Raw genomic sequence first — 20,698 nt, 5'->3', positions numbered from 1 at the left:
AATAGTATAACAAGATTGTGAAATTTGTAAATAATATTTTTTTTTTAATTTCTTTACCAATGGCTAATTTCATGCGTATAACATTATTATTATGTATATTGTATAGTACTGTGGGGTAAGATGGGACATCTTTAGCACATACCATTCGAATATCCTGATCGTGTTTTAAACAATTAACAACGGTCTATGGGAGTTATAAAGATACAGTATTTTAATTCTTTGAATGTTCTTTGTTTACTACCAAATGGGTTTAAGAAAATAGTATGAAAACCGTTTCCTGTACACTATATTATACTATAGCGTATTATAATATATTATACTATAGCGTATTATATATTATAATTTTTTTGTAATTATGCAATACTATGTGTCCTATTTTGGTTGCCTTAATCAAAGTTATTCATTATAAAAATTTTTTTTACAATATAATTATTTTTTTTACAAATAAAGTTTGTTCTGTTTGACATAAAACCCTTTTATTCAAATTTTTAAAAACATTGATTATCAACAGAAAACTAAGGCTAACTTAAACAGAAAACTAAGGCTAACTTAAACAGAAAACTAAGGCTAACTTAAACAGAAAACTAAGGCTGTTATGTCAAGTTCATATTTAGAGCAAAACGTATTAGTTTTGAAAATAAAGATGTTACTTCTTATTTTATTCTCTTGTGGCCGGAAAACGACAGTCTTTATAACACAAGTGTTCTGTTTTATACACCTCATGCCAGCTTACGATTTATCACATATGTAACTTATATATTCTTATAACACGGGTGTTCTGTTTTATACACCTCATGCCGACTTACGAGTTACCCAGTACGTTACTTTGGGAGTGATTATTTTTTGTTTTCTTTTTTTTATGTGTGGCTAATAATTTGGACAACCCATTAGTGACCACTGGGTTGGACTAATAGCTGTAAACATACCATTTTATCATTTAAAGCTTGCATTGCTTCCTCAAACTGAGATAATGTGAGTTTGCGAAGAACTTTAGAAATAGCAGTTGGGTCATGGGATGCACGATCTGAATCAAGAAGCAAAGCTAATGTCGCTCCATTCATTTCTTTAAGTTGGGATGGCTGTGTGGATTTAAAAATTAAAAAAGTAAATATACAATACAATGCTTCGAATTGGTCGCCGAATAATTGTTGTGTTCGGACTCCTAACATTACCCCTATTCTCAATATAGTTTTGTAAAAGTAATTTAATAAAATTTTTTAGAAATGAGTTAGATTTAAATAAACGTGGCAGGTTGCATTAGTTTCAAATCTAATCATAAAGTGTACTGAGAACTTCTATCAATAACTTGCGAAATTTGTCTATCACTTTTCAGGAAAAAAATGGATTTTATTTATAAAGTCTGAAAACCAAAATGTTTTTAGCAGGGACTTTCGTGGCCGCTAAATCAATGCATTTAAGCAGGTAATGGCAAAACTTTGCTGATAGGATAGATGTATAGGCCAAACTACAGCGCACATGAAGACTAAACTATGGTGCAGGTGAAGAATTAAATACGAAAATCACCATTTTCACGAAAAAGTCGGAAATACGCGAAAATTTCTCATCCTTGACCTTTTTCTTACTTGTTAGGGCTCATTTTTACAAAATAAAAATACTACTACATGAAGAAAAAATACATGAAATATGAAACACCTTCATTGCTTGAAATAACTTGGGTGGAATGGAGTTGATACTTTCCTCTGTCAACGTGTTGATTGACACGCCACCTGTCATCACACTCAAGACTTTTTGATCAGTTGTCGCAGCTTTGTTGATGCTGTTAAATAATACAATATTACTCTACAGCAGTGGTCCTTAATTTTTTCGTATGCTTTACTCTTTTAACAGAAATACTTATCATATTTACCCACAATGTGTAATATGGCACTCATTTATTAAAAAGCGAAAACAACTAATTACATCAGCTATATTTAATGCGACCGATGCGCTTGCTTTTTGGCAACGAGTTGTTCAATGTCTTGTAAAGTACTAGAATTGGCACAATTTTTCGGTTCTGCCAACGGATGTGAATTTTGATCGGTAGTTTATTTACCCACTAGGTACGAGGAATATACCAAAATGGGTAAATTTACCCCAGTTTAAGAAATGCTCTACAGTGTGCCGGACATTTTGTGTAACCTGTGTCATAGCACAGTTGGCTACCATTGTGGGCATATGTGTCCTTAGACAAGACGCTGAACGGCAATTGCTTCAACCCAGTGGTCAGTAATGAGTTGTCCAAATTATCAACCATACATGAAAAAATTAAAAATCCCCTCAAAAATAATCACCAACAAAGTAACATACGTGGTAACTCGTAAGCTGGCACAAGATGTTTGAAACAGAACACCCATGTTTAACGACCGTCAGTTTTCGGTCATGCTAGGATAAAGTAAGTTACATTCACATTCAACTTTGTTTTACTTACAATTCAATCACTTTTCTGTCTTCTAAGTATTTTGTGTCTAAAAAAGTGCAAATATAAAAACACATATTGTGATTTATGCAACTAACTTGGAAGCAATCAGAGATTAATAAACTGGCCTAAAATATAATATTTAAATAAACAAACACAAAGTTTGGAACTTATCAACTATATTAATTATATCACCTTTAATGTTTCCAAAAAAATGATAAATTATTGTCTGTAACTTTATGTCCACAAATATATTTTATTATTTTTTCAACTATATTTCTTTATGAAAGAAAAGTTATTTTCTGTTACTATAATTCTGTAAGAAAGATAACATTTTTAGATAGTACAGAATAAAAAACTTACCTAGTGTTTTTTGAAAATCCTGTTTTGAGAGTCCGGCTTTAAGTTCGGGAGGGGCAGGTTTCACAAATTGAGACGGGTCGATGAGGTTGAATGCTGCTCCCGGACCTGCGGGTGGTGGTCTCTTAGTTGGCGAGATGATCACTTGGAAGATCTTCTGGAAGAGGAGCGTTGCAGTCTTCATCATCTTATTCATCATGGTTTGGAACGCATGGGTCGAGAACTCCATGCTATGAAGCATCATGGTGATCTGACTTAACATACGACCTGTTAACAAATGTAGTTACATGACATCAATTTCATTTATCTCTTCATAAAAAATAAGCAATTTAAAATGTCAGTTATGTAATAATATTATTTAAAATGTCACGGTCATACAAATGGTTTTTATATCAAAATAGACACTTAATAAATACAATGTGTGGTCATTGTCGCGTCACAGCGAGCTTTGTGACACGGTATGTTTCAATTGGTCAGCTGATATGTGTATTGCTAGACGGGAATAAATTTATGTTTGCAGAAAAACACAGTGTAGTACGATCGTTTTTTGTTTATTTTAACTGAGGAAGTATGTGTCGGGTATTGTCTTAGCGTAAGTTCATTTCAAAATTATTGGTTTTTGTGAGTGCCTGCCAGTGACGTTTTGACAACTTTATATTCTGATTTTTTCAACGTTTATAACTTGTAAATACAGCAAATTTTCACAAACTAACCATTAATTTAGTATCAGTAGACACAAAACTTTGTTCTTACACAAAAAACTGCACAACTATAAAAACCGTGGGCTCTTTAAAACAACTAAGCAAAATGACAGCAGTAAATTAACAGACTAAATACTTGTAATTGGACCTAAATGTTTATATTGAAAGCGGAAGAATCACAAAAAAAACAATCCACCTGCATTTGCACCAAAGGCAGCACGCACAACAGCATTTTTCTTTTTATTTGAAAGTTGCGTAAAAACATCATTTCTGCTGATCATTATCATTCCATTGTTTGTTCCAAGTAAAGCAAAATGTGATACATTCCATGCATTCTGTGATGGAGATTTAACTGTATATTTGCTTGTATGTATTTGTATACAATATAGGGTTTCAGCCAAAAAAATGTTAGAAAATAAATAGGCTTATAAAAATGTCGATAAAGTGATTAACCAGATAATGGGAAAATGATGACTACATCTTAAACTATATAACATGATGTATATATATTATATAGTAGGGTGGGGGAAAATGGGACACTTTTTTATTCTATTTTCTCGTCTCATTTGGGGGTAAAAAGAATTATAAACTGTGTCCTTCTGACTTTCATAGACCGTTGTTAATTGTTTAAAACACGATCCGGATATTTAGATATTATGTGCTTAAGGCGTCCCATCTTCCCCCACCCTACTTTATATATGTATTGTGTGAAACTTGAATGCTTAGGAAACAAAAAGATAATCGAATGAGCAAATAATCTAAGAGAATACCGTCAAGCGTCAACCGCCCTTACTTCGGACAGTTTTCACATAAAAACGGGTAACTTTCGCAAATGTGTTGTTACGCCAAATTATAACTTAGTGTGACAACCTTGTCACAAATACGGATTTTATTTTCACTTAATCTAGGCTGCAGTTTACAACGTATCGCCCGCTAGCGTGTACAAAATATAATGATTAAAAGAAACTAAGGTTATTCAAATTGAAGACTCCAGAACCAGGATTCCACTAGATGCAACTCAATAGGCACACAGACACAACAAAGAACACAGTACACCTACCTTCACATGACAATATATTAGTAAGCAGGTGTCCTAGGTTAGGGCAGTAGACCAGTATACAAGCAGACAGATCTAGTTCAATATTGATTTAAAATTCTCACCACTAGTTTATTTGAAGCTATAATTCTCAGTGCGTAAGCTGAAATAAGTGATGTGTGAACGGGGTTGATATTTTGTAACTCTGCTTCAGTAAAAGCACCTGTATAAGAAACATATTATCTAGGTGTAGCGGCCATACATTTTTTCTTAAAATTAAATGTAAATATGTTGTTAACTGTAAGCTGTTTTAACAACTGTTTTGTCGTTACATCCTGTCTTTTCGTTTAGAATATTGCTAAATCTTCGATACCCTAATCAAATAAAGTTATGAGTATTTTATTATTCAGTTATGTAGAGCATTATTTTTTTTAAATAAAATAGTGGAAATTTTGTATTGATTAACAGGTCTGTTCATAAAAGCTACTTTAAATAGGAAACAAATGCATTAACTAGAAATTCATATTCTTTTTAATTGTAATATAAAAAGGTTTTGAGTTTACCCACCCTGTTAAAGAAATGTTATTATTATGGTAAATTTACAGATAATAATGATAATAATAACTTTATTTGTCTCTTCGATTGCTGTAGCGAAGATTTAGAAATGTTTTGAACAAAAAGACAGGATATAGCGACAAAACAACAGTTGGTATAACCCGTTAACTGTTAAAAACATATTTACATTTAATTGGAAGAAAATAATTGTGGTTGCTGCACCTAGGAAAACCTCGCAACACCCAGGAAAAATTAGAAAATGAATTCTCACTTTAACGATCTGTCTTTGCATAAACCAGTTTGTCAAACCAGAATATTGCGTGGTTAAATAAAGTAGTCACATACTTGCAATTATTCCAATCTCACTAAGTGCAGATGGTAGATATAGTGGGGACAACAAACTTGATTGGACTTTTAGTTTTAACGCAACGAGTTGATTTTCTGTGAAGCATAACGTGTTTCCTATGCTTGATAGCGCAAATCTGAAATAAAATAATTAAATTTATTAATAATATCAAATAAATACAGTTAACCATAGTGTGTCTACCCATAGGGGGGTTGACAAACAATACACAACTATTGTGTTTATCTGCATACTGTGTTCTATGTGGATATAACTTTATAAAACGGCAAAGACATGAACAATGCACACACTAAAGAAGAAATATGCAGCCCTAACATGATTAAAAACGCGTTAAAGTTTATTATCAGTTCAAAGGTTATTATTATAAGCTTTGCGAACTTGTAAATATGAAATATCCAAATGTAATAAAATTCATTTAAATTTTTCTGAAACCTAAAACGCACTCAAGTTAATTTTGGTGCTTGTCTATGACAATTACTCCAATCCAGTGCTTTCTTATTGGATGTCCAAAAAGACAAAAAATCACATACAAAGAAAAATATATGTGGTAATTCTCGCAAGTAGGAATGATTGGTACGAAACACAACTCCCATGTTATAGGGTTAAAAAAGTTACATTAATACATGTAACTAGATAGGGTAACTCCCATGTTATAGGGTTAAAAAAGTTACATTAATACATGTAACTAGATTGGGTAAACTAGTAATAGAATCACAGAGATTCACAAAAGATGTAACCCCTAATGCCTGACCCACTCACTTGACACTACCAGTATGAAGTTGTTGAATATCTGAAGTTGAGATCCCACATAACAAACCACTCAAACTTATCAATTCAACTCCATTTAAATGAAATGCTGTTTTTTGTTGTAGTTCCAGGTAGCGATACAATATCGCAGTTTTCTGTGAATTTTCCAATATATAATAATAAAAATAACTGTTTTTTGTCTCTTTAATTACAGTTTCAAAGATTTTAAAATATTTTAAACAAAAAGACAGGATATAGCAACAAAAAATAGTTGTTAAATTGTAAAGATACTAAATGTGTATTTAATTAAATCATAACATCACAACTTACATGTTCCAGGGTTGGCCACTCAACATGGGACATGGTTTCTAACACTTCAATGTTGATGTTGGTTAGTTTAGTTATGTTTGATACACTTAACATGGGGAGAAGATGGCCAAGGTTCTTCAGCATACTGGAGGACCAACTTTCCATGTCTCGAGTCTGAAACAATGAATGTAACGGACTTTATTCTTGCATGGGCGGAAAACGACAGTCGTTATAACACAGGTGTTGACACACCTCGTGCCAGCTTACAAGTTACCATGTATGTTACTTTGTGGGTGATTATATTTTGGGGTATTTTTTTATGTATGGCTGATAATTTGGACAACCCATTAAATGACCACTGGGTTAAAGCAATTTTCCTTAGACAGGATATACCATCAAAACAAGTTGTTAAAACACACTTATAGTTAAAACCTATTTACATCACATTCAATTCAATACATTTAGGAAAAAAATAAGCGTGGTCGCTACACCTGACAATGCAAGTAATGTGACGCAACACGTTTAACTTACACTTTCCAATTTAACTCTAAATGCTCGAAGTTGTTCCTCACTCCATCCTTGCATTCGACCAAACACAGAGTAAGATTTGATGAAAATTCCTTGATCAATGTAAGAAATATAAGATGGCGGAATGGTTAGAATGGATGAGCCCAGTGTTAGTATTGTCTTGTAGTCAAATACCAATTGGACAAGCTCTGCAAGAAAAAAGGGACAGGTATAAGAAAAATATAATGGATATTTCTGGTAAATATATATTTTGTAATGATGTTTTTTGAAGTCTTCTTCAACACAGTAAAGTATTGGAAACAACTGAAAGAAGATGTTCAAATGACGGCACAGTAAAAATAAATGTAACTTAATAAATAAATGATCAGGACATTTTGGTTATATGTGTGCTAAAGGTGTACTGTCTCCCCCTCCCTACTATATATAACAACTAGAATTTTTGACACAATATCTCTGTTCAATTTTCGTTTGTTTACATAATGGTGTCAAAGAAAGCAAAACAACCTGTCTCCGAGGGATTGGTGATGTTCTTTGCCGCGATGATGTTGGCCATGATCTTGGGAAGAGCAACTTCGGACAACACCATCATGTTCACAGGATCAAAGTTAAGAAGAAGATCGGAAGATTCAGATTGATTATCGGGCATCTGAATCTGAAGGTTCTTGGCCATGGACAAAGTTGGTGTGCTAAGATCACCAACCACAGCGCGATGTTTTGAGGTTCGTTTTTGAAGGATCGGAACTTTTGTTAAACCATTCATAAAAATATCCTAAAAAACATAAAAATATACAAAAGTTCATGAAAATATTGTAACTTTTTTATCTTTTTCAATTATTTTAGTCTTGAACATTGGAGACTTGGAATTGTACGTCATAGACGCGGGGACAATGCAAAACAAGACTCGTTGTTTTACAATCCGTTTCCTAACTTGATCTATACTAACTTTGGTTATGGCTAATCACAGTTAAATCATTGATAAATTATTAGTCCAATAATAAATACATCTGGTAAGTTCCGCAGTGTGGTGGATGGTAGAAGAGGAAGGAGAGGTGAAACTGAATCGATAAATTTCTCGTCCATGGGAACTTGTTGTTGAAGTAATTCGTTGAATTTGTTGTCTATGATTTCTATGTCTTTATCTCTTAAGCTAAATTTAAAAAAAAAGAATTATTTATCAAATAAATATTGAAATCAAAATAAGGTATTCTATAAACATTTAAAAAGCTAAATTGAAAAAAAGGAATTATAATAAAATACTGTTCTCTTTATGAACATTTAATAAGGTAAAATTAAAAAAAGGACTTATATTAAAAAACGTACTCCTTATAAATATTTAAAAAGCTAAAATTTAAAAAAGAAATTATAATAAAATAATGTTCTTATTATAAACATTTAATAAGATAAACTTTAAAAAAGGATTTATATTAAAATAATGTTCTCTTTATATGGATTTAATACCTATAAAACATAAAACTTGGTCAAAGTTATAATAAGCGTACATTTAATTTTAGAACTGCAGTCAACACATAATATAAATGAACTTACATATCTCTACATTGTAAAATATGTTTAGCAAACTGAAGGAAGGCTTCTTCTGTCATTGAATAAATTCTGTATGTCATCGCACACGACAGTTTACCATAGAATTGAATGTCTTCTTCCTCGACTATATTTGGCATGCCTGGGCCTAAGAACAGAATTCTGTCTTATAGAATCTATAGCCGTCTGTATTGGTAAAACAACTCCTATACTTACTGTGATTATAAACTGGGGGTCCATTTCCATAATTTGGTGGAGGTCCGTTTCCGTAATCCGGCGGGGGTTTATTTCCGTAATCCGGTGGGGGTCCATTTTCATATTTTGGTGGGGGTCCATTTCCATAATCTGGTGGGGGTCCATTTCCATAATCAGGTTGGGGTCCGTTTCCGTAATCCGGCGGGGGTTTATTTCCGTAATCTGGTGGGGGTCCATTTTCATATTTTGGTGGAGGTCCATTTCCATAATCTGGTAGGGGTTTATTTCCGTAACTTGGTGGTGGTCCATTTCCATAAATTGGTGAAGCAGAATTTCTCTTGTAGTTTTGCTGAATATAAAATAACAAATACTTACTAATTTGTATATAGACTTTATTATCAAGAATAGCTACTTCTGTCCCTTGCCGAAAGTTACTTTATTTAAATTGAATGGCTCAAACCAGTTAAAAAGTATTAAATATTATAACACAAAATTAGCAAGCGTTAATTGCATATAACATATTGCCAGCTTAATTTTATGTTAAATGAACATGGGCATGGACGCCGATCCTGGTTATGCGGCGCCTACCTCAGAGTATTTATAGGGTATGCGGCATACCCATTTTCTAAGGCTAAAGCCTTTCATTCTAACCACTAAAGCAGGTGCGCAATACGTTGCATTTACGCACGTAAGAAGTATTTATTGCAAACATATTAATACTTTACTTGATCACATGCGTAAAAAGGAAAATATTCAACCTGTTTTCAAGCAACTGCAGGCTAAACAATCAAGGGGACAATTGGTATTATGAAGCAAATAATCAACGCATGAATTGCTATTGTGTCTAATCAATTACCAGGCTAGACAATCGCTATTGTGACGCAATAAATCCACATGTGAATCCTTACTATTTCGTAATAAACATGCTACTTGGTTGAGGAAAACACCGTAAATATAAAGCAGTTATACTTCTGAGTTCTGAAACATATTTAGGTTGTATATTTACTGCCTGTTGCCACTTTTAATAGGCAAATTACATTCATTTTACCTGCAGCTATGAGAAAGGTAGTGCAAAGTTCGTGTTGCGAATTCCCGCCAAAAAATACTAATGCGCACCGTGAGCAGCGCACTGTATAGTGACGTATCTGACGTCATAGTCAACGCACAGGTGCGCTCCACATACCCCAGATATTTAGGAAATTGGCGCGCCTGAACATGGAGCTAACAAATTTTCAGCAAATGGTTCTGTCATGAAACAAGCCATTTGCTGCAAACACTGAGTTTATCTTATGTATCGTATATTGATACTTATTACTTAGTTTTGTTCACATAGATCTGTTCAGCAAAAAAAACTAAAGCTACCCGTGCCAAAAAACTTTGTATAAAAAGTTACCACAATTGAGCCAAAAATATTGGAATTTTATAAAATAACAAGTTACTACACTTGAGGCCAAAATATAGGACTTTTATAAAATAACTTACAAAACTTAAGCCAAAAATATAAGACTTTTATGAAATAAGTTACTACACTTAAGCCAAAAATATAAGACTTTTATGAAATAATAGGTTACCACATTTGGCCAAAAATATAAGACCTTTATGAATAAAACACTTCATTTAAGTTATATTAAAGTTTTTTTTTACCTGACATTTATCCACAGCTTCCATGACCCCATCGAGTTGCATTTCACCGAGTCCAACCGACAGTAAGTTGAAGTTTGCGTGCGATAAACGACGTATCATTGAACTACAATCGTTTGTATAACTCGTGGTTTCTAACACAGAAGATCTGAAATTAGAAATCACAATAAATTATCACACTAAAAATGACATTAAAATTATACATTAAATTAAAATAATTATAAGGGCTAGGGAAACTGTAAAATCTTGGGTTCTCCGTGCTGTAATATCATTTGGTACTGAAGCGCTCATGACACAATCACAGTGAAAGGTGTAGCAGATTACGTTCCTGTTTAGTCGAAAAGCTCCACTAATTTAAATTGGGGGTTTGCAACCATTATTACATGGGGCCCACTGGGGCCCGGCCCAGATATAAATTACTGGGTGAACCCAACATCGTACGTTTATTTAACCTATGTTTGCATGAAATAGTAATATTAGTTTATTTTGTTTCTGATCTTATAATGTTAAAAGGAGGAAATATAAAGTCTGGGTGCGTAAATTTGATATATAAATTTTGATATATAAAAATTATAAAATGATATATAAATTTATTTTCACATCAAAAAAATTCAGTGAAAAATATACAGCTAATTTCACGGGCCGCCAGTTTTTTTTTGGAGGCTGCAGGTTGCACACCAATGGTTTAAATCAAAGATTGCAGCAGGTTTTTGAAAGAACAACAGTTTTCATTATAGTCAAGCACTTGAGCTGGCTTGTCTCATAACCTTACAGCTGCTTATACTTTGGAGCTATAACCAATGAGTTCTACTTTATACCAAACATGCAATCACTAGGTGATTGTTTTGGGGGGCAATTATCTTGTAATGTTAATTTGAAGAGAGTTATCATACAATTATCGTTATTCTGCTGGGTACACTGGCGCTTGTTATTATTACTTTCATGTGCGACATCAAGCCGATTTACTGTTATATAACGTTCTCTCTGACTCCACAGATTCACTCTACAGATAGTTTAACCAGTATACTGTGTTTGTATAAATTGCATTATGTCGGATTTTTTGTCCCTCACTTTGTTTTAGATTACAGCGTCTTAGCTAAAGTTATGCTTTTGGCTTGTATAAGTTGTGCTTTGTTGTGACAATATGCAACAAATTAAAATTGAGCTTACGGTAAAAACAACAAAATATTTCCAGGTATAACTCGTGCAATGATGTTATTCAAATGTTGACGACTCCTTTTCTCCATCTTAAGTTGAAGATAAACTTTGTTGGCGATGCAGTTTGCCTGTATTTTAATTCATCAGTCATGATATTAAAATGGTGAAAAGAGATATATTTACATAGAAATAACTTGCTATACACAAATGAACTTGAATATTTTCAATTATAAACTGAATAAATTTAAGCCACTTATGAATTCAGCTGAAGTAAACCCCTATGCATAAGCATTAACAAAGTGAAATATGATTCAAAACAAATGGTGATTTACCTCTGGGAAATAAAAATAAACAGACAATATGACATGATTGAACAACTGTAACCGCACTTTATCGTCGTGTAGCCAGAAAACGACAATTGTTATAGTTCTGTTTCATACACCACGTGCCAGCTTACGAGTTACCATCTATGTTACTTTGTTGGTGATTATTTTTGAAACATTTTTTTTTTTTTACATAATGTGACAATACATGAATTTTAACTCACAAGATCGGCTGGAATATTATTTCCAACTGCCTTGTCCACTGAAACGGCCACCATAATCATTGTATCAAGTGCAAAGTCAAATACATGTTTACAAGTCAATCCAATGGCTCCTTGACCTAACACACTGTAAAATAAAGTAACTGGTATATATAGTAGGATAGGGGAATTTGGGACACCTATTCATTCTTATTTCTCGTTCCATTTGGTAGTAAACAAAGAAAATTCAAAGAATTATTAAAAACTATTCTCACGACTTCCATATACCGTTGTTAATTGTTTAAAACACAAATAAGATATTTGGATATTACATGCTAAAGGTGCCCTATCTTTACTTTTCCTACTATACACGATGTTAAGCAACAATGTACAACAAGTTTACCAGTTGCAATCTATCTACAATTCTTACGTCAAATTAGATGGACATATTGTTTATTACGTCACAGTACCAATTCACACACATGGATTAGTCCAGTGGCGCAGCCAGAGAGGGGGTTTAGGGGGTCGCAACCCCCCCAAAAAAATTTTTTTTTTTAAATTCAAAATTTTTTTTATTTTCAATTTTTTGATTAAACCCCCCCCCCTCTTATTTTTTTTCTGGCTGCGCCACTGGATCAGTCCTTACATACATGTCTACATGATACTGAGTAAACACAACTCAATACAAACCTTATATCACTCAGCGTAAGCTTCCGATTTACATTGTTTTGATATTTCTTTACAATGTATAATGCCTGAAACAAAATTGTTAGAAAATATAAAATATTGTTATAAAAAAAAATTTGTTGATGTTTTCTTGTGTAATTAGTTTAGTTGGTGCCCCTTAAAAAGGAAAAACAATAAAATGTGTTTTCTAATTAAATTGTTTATTTAGAGTAGGGCTGTGAATTTTCCTATTTTTTGTTTAACCGTTAACCGTTCAGTTTTAACCGGTTAACAAGTTAACCGATACAGTGTAATCCTAATAAAAAGCCTCTTCTTTATTGCTTTTCTTTCGCAAATTTAAATGCAATTTTACGACGTACGTATGGACTATGCTTGCAATACACGCGCAAACGTCCTTAAAGTCAAAGTAATGCGTTCTTATTCATATTCAAACCTGTTTTAAAGCACCTGTCGGCTAAATAATCAACGTGTGAATTACAATTATGACGCAAATAATCCACGTGTGAATTGCTATTATGTCGTAATCAATTGCCAGGTCAAAAAATCGCTATTATGATGCATGAATTCATGTGTGAATGCATGCTATTTCGTAATAAACATGCTGCTTGGCGGAGAGAAACATTTAAGTTGTGTATTACGCTAATATAATGTTGCAAAAGCCTGCGGTATTAACAATCAAGATTGACGACGCAATCGCTGTTGTAGGGCACGATCAAAGCAACAGCGTCACTGCGCACTCTGTCTTAGCGCGAAGAACCAATTAACGAACGGGAACACGTGCTTTTCGTGTAAATAAGACAGATATTGATGTACGTTTATGCCCTATGACGTCACAGTTCGGTTAACGACTTGAAATTTTGTTTTATGTACAATTTGGACAACCCATTATCAACTACTGAATTGGAGAAATTGCTGTGTCTTGCCTATTTAATCTAACCTGGCTTCGTTTCCATTTCATTTTGGAAGCAGCCGTAAAGTTGATGTTGTCCATCGAGCGGATAAATGATGCGGGGATCAGTGAAGAGAATTTTGTTTCCGCGTTGACTGCCCACTCTACCCCATGGTTAGTTAATATCTAGTAAAAAAAATTAAAAAAAATATAAAAAAAACATAAAAATGGCAACATGGCATATTACTTATCATACAAAAGCATTCATAATTAAACTTAATTTCATAATATAGTACTGCCAGGTAAATTGGAACACATTTAGCACATAACATCGGAATATCCTGATAGTGTTTTAAACAATTAACAACTGTCTATAAGAGTTGTGAGGATACGGTTTTATAATCATTTAAAAGTTTTTTTTTTGTTTACTACCAAATCATTGGGACGAGAAAATAAAATAAAACGGTGTCCCATCTTTCCCCATCCTACTATACATGCGTACACAACCCAACCAAACCTTATCCATGATATCAGCTTTCACGTGCTTTGACATTTTTTGAATCAGGTCAGGTCTTGTGTTAAGAAATGAATGTAACATCGTATAATCAACTACAGTGGTGTCTAACTCAGAAACAAGTTCACCAAGACTTGTAACTTGGTCAATGTTGTTTAACTGCAAAATATACATTAGTGTTTATAATATGCTTATAATAGCATACTAAAAGCTGACAAAAATCGACTATCTATGGCCTAGCTCTAAGTTAGATTAATAAAAACTTTATTTGTCTCTTCGATTACGGTAGCGAAGATTTAGAAATATTTTTAACAAAAGGACAGAATATAGCGACAAAACGACAGTTGTTAAAACACGCTTACAGGTAAAAACATATTTACATTTAGCTGGAAGAAAATAAGCGTAGTTGCTACACCTAGCAAATGAGCCTGCTAGGTTTAGCAGTCTATATGTTATATTAAAAGCTCCCTAAACTGACCAGACAGCAGCATTGAAGCTTTAGTAGTTATTTATTGTACAATGTACAACATGCAATAAATAGCTTGACTTGAAAAGGACATATTAAAAAAATACATCTTAATTTATGTAATGGGTGCTAGTTTCATCTAAAAATTTACTAAAAATTAGAGACCGACCGATATCACTTTTTTCCACCGATACCGATATTTTACCGATATTTGTCACTATAGCGAAACATATGAAATGATCAGTTTTAATCAAAAGTAATGCCTGTATTCAAGATATTGCAAGTTATAGAGAAAAATTGGTTGGTCTACATGTTTTTAGGAAACATGCATGTTCTTAGGAAGGTGTTGCTTTTTAACGAAACTAGGACGCACATGAACGCTTAACTACAACGCACGTGGACGTTAAACTACGACGCACCTAAAAGGTCAAAACGCACGTAAAGGTCAAACTCCGACGCACATAAAGGTCAAACTCCGACGCATAAATACGACGCACGTAAAGGTCAAACTACAACGCACGTGGACGTTAAACTAAGACGCACGTAAAGGTCAAACTATGACGCACGTCAACGTTAAATTAAGACGCACGTAAAGGTCAAACTACGACGCACGTGAACGTTAAACTAGCACACACGTAAAGGCTAAACTACGACGCTCGTGGACGTTAAACTAGCACGCACGTGAAGGCTAAACTACGACGCACGTAAAGGTCAAACTATGACGCACGTGGACGTTAAACTAAGACGCACGTAAAGGTCAAACTTCGACGCACGTGGACGTTAAACTAGCACGCACGTAAAGGCTAAACTACGACGCACGTAAAGGTCAAACTATGAGGCACGTGGACGCTAAACTACGACGCTCGTGGACGTTAAACTAGCACGCACGTGAAGGCTAAACTACGACGCACGTAAAGGTCAAACTATGACGCACGTGGACGTTAAACTAAGACGCACGTAAAGGTCAAACTTCGACGCACGTGGACGTTAAACTAGCACGCACGTAAAGGCTAAACTACGACGCACGTAAAGGTCAAACTATGACGCACGTGGACGTTAAACTAAGACGCACGTAAAGGTCGAACTATGACGCACGTGGACGTTAAACTAAGACGCACGTAAAGGTCAAACTACGACGCACGTGGACGTTAAACTAGCACGCACGTAAAGGCTAAACTACGACGCTTGTGGACGTTAAACTAAGACTAAACTACGACGCTCGTGGACGTTAAACTAGCACGCACGTGAAGGCTAAAGTACGAGGCACGTGGACGTTAAATTACGTCGCACATAAAGGTCAAGTAGGACGCACGTTGCTTCGCACGAACTATTTATATATCGGTGAAATATCGGCGCTTTTTTACCGATACGGATTATCGGTAGAACGTAAATATCGGCCGATAATATCGGTGAACCGATATATCGGTCGACCTCTACTAAAAATGGCCTAAACTTGCTGTAAATATCAAGCAGTTTGTTAAAAACCAAATCTTTGTTTTGAAGCAAGTTTAGTTTATTTTTGTGCTAGGAAATTATATGCAGGTGTTTGTGTCAACAAAACGTAAACTTATAAACATTTTTCTTAACCCTTGTCCCCCAAGAAGAATAATGCTTAAAAATACAAAAGTAATCAAATTTTTATTTAAATGTATTTTTACAATGAACAAATCTTACCTGGTATCCTCCTGCTATAATTTGTTGAAGGATTACTCCTCTCTGTCAAAATAACATATTGACAGTTAGAAAACTGCATGACACTGACAACTGTTTACTATTAATAACAAAAAACTCAATTAACTCATAAAAAAGGATGTCACTGCTTTACCGTTTTAATAACTTTTGCAACATGCAAATGTATATAATACTGTGAGGGAAGATGAAACCTTTAGCACATGATATCCAAATATCCCGATGGTTTTTAAAAAATTAACAACCGTCTTTGGCAGTTGTGACTTGTGGTTATATGGTTTTATATTTCTTTGAATGTTTTTTGTTTACTACCAAATTCGCCGAAAAAATAGAAAAAAAGGCAGTCCCATTGTCTTCTACCCATGCAATAAATATAGTTTTTCTATGAGGCCACGCTGTGCAACTGTTTGTACCAACAGTTTATACAATACATACGGTAGCATACATCAATATGTAATTATCCATTTACCTGGAGTTTGTTTAACTTGTGATTGTTTGCGATGGTATCAACAGATGCCACCAACACCGAAGGTGGTATGGATGAAATTTCATCAAGTGACAACAAATGTATGGCGTCCAATAACTTAGATGGTAAACTTCCACTCAGGGCTGGTAAGTTAGATCCAGCAACTAAGTTTTGGATCTCGGAATATTTTTCCTTCAAATACAATATATTGTCAAGGTAAAACCAAAGTACTTTATTTCACAATTTTCTAAACAGGTTTTTCTACAATTTTACATGCTGTTGGACATAAGACACATTTTGGCAATGTTTGAGCAATCTCAAAAATGTGATATAAGCTACTTTGGTTTACCTTCACAAATGTTTATTAGTAATAAACCATAAGATTTACATAAAATAGTGATTTGCAACCCAAAAATGAGTTTGTGGTATATTTAGTTGAGTACCTATTTGAGTACTACAGTTTAACTTAAATAATTATATGATTTAATCGTCTTATAAGTTATGCTTATTTTGCTTAAAAAACTTGATTGTAAATAAGTCATTTAGGTTTCGCTATTAATTTATGCTCAATATTCAAGTAGCTGTAAAATAATAAAAAAATATGTGAAATACTGTGTGTGGCAGTTAAAATTAATAACATGAAAAATATTAACAAAAATTGAAGGTTTAACAACTGTTACACTTTCTTGGTTTCACCTTTTAATTTCATTTACCCTATATTAAAGTTTTAGAAATTGATAAAAAATTAATGGTTTGCCGATTTTAAAGTGCTGTTTTTATTAAATATTGTCAAATGTATTTGTTAATTACATAGTTGATAATTGAGCAATTTTAAAATTTCATGTTTAGTAGCTCTTACTCATGAATAAAAAAATAATATGTTGTTACTTTAGATGTGAAATTGGGAATGTAGGAACTATGGGAAAATTATCATCGCAAATACTAACATTTACAACTGCTTAAAAGAAAAAATCTATAAGACCACTACGTGCCCAATAAAAAAGTATTTATGAAAATAACTCTAACCACTCGTTCTTGCCGAAAGTTAAACCTCCAACCCTGTCGAAATTTTTCACAACCAAATTTCCTCATGTCTTTATTGCAATTCTGAAACAAAATCCGTTTTTAAGTTGCTGGAACTTGTGCTATATAATCATATAGTAAGGTGGGGGAAGACGGGACACCTTTATTACATAATATCCAAATATCCTGATCATGTTTTAACGATTAACAACGGTCTATGGGAATTGTGAGGATATGGTTTTATAATTATTTGAATGTTCTTTGTTTACTACCAAATGGGACGAGAAAATAGAATGTAAAAGTGTCCCATGTTCCCCCACCCCACTATACATAATATTTAACTTGTGTTATAATATTTACATCTTAGCGCAGGTAATGTCAATGTGTTGAAACTGGTAATTAAGCAAAACTTATTTTGTCATATCTTACGTCCTAACCAATATTATCTTAGCTTGAAAAATGCAAAATAAATCATAAATTATTTTATAATATTCTGCTGCTTTTTCTGCAAGACTTAAAAAAATATTTAAGAACATATTTTATGGGATATAGTCAAAAATATACTTAATACAAGTCAAATATAAATATAAGTCAAAAATAAATTAATTTTATTTACAATTAAAGGAATGTAACTTACTTTATTAGTTTATTCTTGCATGGCCGTAAAACGATAGTCGTTATAACACGGATGTTCATACACCTCACGCTATCTTACGAGTTACCAAGTAGGTTACTTTGTGGGTGATTATTTATTTTCGGGATTTTTTCTTTTTTGTATGTGGGGCTGATAATTCAGACAACCCATTAGTGACCACTGGGTTGCCATTGGCTGTCTTGCACAAGGACACATATGCCCACAATGGTAGCAATGACACGCCTTGAACTCATTACCTCTGGGTTCCAGGCAGGCGCTAACCAACTGAGCTAGGCACCGGACTTAAGTTACAAGTTTATAAAACTGGCCAAGCATACACACACTAACAATTAAGTTTCAAACCAGGTATTTTCTTGCTTACAGGCAGAAACAATAAGCATATTGTTTAATTTCTTTTTCAACCTACTGTTTTACTGATTGTACTTTGAGTTTGACGTTGCGTAACACATCTCTCCATCCAACTTATATTAAATGAGTTAAGATCCGATGCTGGTATGAGGTATTGCATGTCGTTCATCTCAATACCACACTGCAACACTCCAGTGCTATGGAATTCATAAAGTTATGCATTAATATATAGTAGGGTGGGAAAGATGGGATCCTTTTTCATGCTATTTTATTGTCCTATTTGGTAGTAAACAATGAACATACAAAGAATTATAAAACCGCACCCTCACGACGCCCATAGACCGTTGTTAATTGTTTAAAACAAGATCAGGATAACTGGATAGTAGGTGTGAAATGTGTCCCGTCTTACCCCCACCCTACTATAGCAATATTTAGAACAGTCCTATAACATTCACATTAATGTGAGTGTGAGCATATGTGCCTAACATTGGTAGTCAGGTATTCTTATACCCTTGAAAATAAACTGCAGTACCCATGAGTACCATGTATAAATGCATACACAATTTAATAACCTATCTTACAAACATGTCTTAAAATAAACACTAGGTAGTGGTGATAGTGCATCTATCAGTCTATTTTAAGTAAAAGCTAATGTGACAAAAAAAGTTCCTGCTTTTTCCAGCATAAACTTTTATCTTTTAAAGCTGTATAAGTACCTTAACTTTTCAACAGTTGGCGCCTATGAATGTGATCGCTTGCATAGCACCGCAAATTAATGCAGGTGGTTTTATAATTGATTCCTGACATAATTAAACAAAAAATCTACATTTACAGTTGAAGACGTTTTATATTCCAAATATTTTTCAAAATATACTGATTCAAAATTCTTTTGATTTTGATGCAAACCAGTTAAAAACCTAAAAATACATCTATATTTCAAAAAAACAGAACATACAAATGTCACAGAACATATAGTAGGGTGGGGGAAGATGGGACACCTTATCATTCTATTCTCTCGTCCCATTTGGTAGTAAACAAAGAACATTCAAAGAATTATGAAACCATACCCTCACAACTCCCATAGACCTTTGTTAGTTGTTTAAAACACGATCAGGATATTTAAATTTATGTGCTAAAGGTGTCCCATCTTCCCCCACCCTACTATACAAAGTGGACTTCTCATTATACCAACTGACTTACCGTGATATCATGTCCACCAATGTATGAGATGAAATGTTCATTACAAACATATTGTTTAACAAGATGCGCCACATTTCAGTGAGTTTATAAGGATTAATGTTGTTGCTTATGTTGGTGAAGAATCCACTGCTAATAAGCTCAATGACCTGAAACAGATTTGAAATTCAAAAGTTAACAAAATAAATACATATATGCATATATGAATAAATGTAATAGATTGCACACATCCAGTTTTTGTAACTTTTAATTTATCCTCGCATGGCGAGAAGCTGACAGTCGTTAAACATGAATGTGGGTGATAATTTGAACAACCCATTAGTGACCACTGGGTCGGAGCAATTGTTGTTGAGTGTCTTGCACAAAGACACATATGCCCACAATAGTAGCAACGACAAGCCTTGAACCCATTATCTTTGGATTAAGGGCAGGCGCGCTAATCACTACCCACAGCGCCGGACTATAACAATAGAGTTTAACAAGTCTCAATAGCAAAACTAAGAATACTGAACTGAACAGAAGAGACTGCGCATAGCACAAAGTTATAAATGATTGTTGATTAAAGATGCTGATTACCAAGGAATGTTAACGGAAAACGAGGGATTAGTATTCAAAGGAATTCGCGGTAGATTGACATAGAAATAGTAAAAACAACAACACGCATTACACTATTTAAGTTTTGTATTCTTGTA

At 33.7% G+C, this 20,698-nt stretch overlaps 1 protein-coding gene across 4 annotated transcripts in view; it reads right to left on the bottom strand.

Annotated features, from left to right (window-relative positions):
• Positions 1-20,698, bottom strand: part of LOC149737872 (uncharacterized) — a 50,919-nt gene that overhangs the window by 15,708 nt on the left and 14,513 nt on the right. For all 4 annotated transcript variants that reach the window (XM_089875115.1, XM_089875119.1, XM_089875118.1 and 1 more), the window contains 25 exons: positions 20,010-20,155; positions 18,868-19,006; positions 17,810-17,890; positions 16,787-16,975; positions 16,303-16,344; positions 14,166-14,321; positions 13,697-13,834; positions 12,763-12,827; positions 12,097-12,220; positions 11,562-11,677; positions 10,395-10,539; positions 8,772-9,099; positions 8,562-8,703; positions 8,019-8,163; positions 7,521-7,785; positions 7,020-7,204; positions 6,510-6,662; positions 6,192-6,334; positions 5,414-5,550; positions 4,639-4,736; positions 3,674-3,812; positions 2,780-3,043; positions 2,429-2,465; positions 1,654-1,777; positions 927-1,079 (listed from right to left, as the gene is read on the bottom strand). In XM_089875115.1, the coding sequence (XP_089731241.1) occupies positions 927-1,079; positions 1,654-1,777; positions 2,429-2,465; positions 2,780-3,043; positions 3,674-3,812; positions 4,639-4,736; positions 5,414-5,550; positions 6,192-6,334; positions 6,510-6,662; positions 7,020-7,204; positions 7,521-7,785; positions 8,019-8,163; positions 8,562-8,703; positions 8,772-9,099; positions 10,395-10,539; positions 11,562-11,677; positions 12,097-12,220; positions 12,763-12,827; positions 13,697-13,834; positions 14,166-14,321; positions 16,303-16,344; positions 16,787-16,975; positions 17,810-17,890; positions 18,868-19,006; positions 20,010-20,155 (3,654 nt within the window). The remainder of the gene's footprint in view (positions 1-926; positions 1,080-1,653; positions 1,778-2,428; positions 2,466-2,779; positions 3,044-3,673; positions 3,813-4,638; positions 4,737-5,413; positions 5,551-6,191; positions 6,335-6,509; positions 6,663-7,019; positions 7,205-7,520; positions 7,786-8,018; positions 8,164-8,561; positions 8,704-8,771; positions 9,100-10,394; positions 10,540-11,561; positions 11,678-12,096; positions 12,221-12,762; positions 12,828-13,696; positions 13,835-14,165; positions 14,322-16,302; positions 16,345-16,786; positions 16,976-17,809; positions 17,891-18,867; positions 19,007-20,009; positions 20,156-20,698) is intronic.

Source organism: Ciona robusta, chromosome 3 (genome assembly GCF_009617815.1).
Source record: "Ciona robusta chromosome 3, ASM961781v2".
Classification (NCBI taxonomy): Eukaryota; Metazoa; Chordata; class Ascidiacea; order Phlebobranchia; family Cionidae; genus Ciona; species Ciona robusta.
This window is presented reverse-complemented; position numbering and strand designations above follow the sequence as displayed.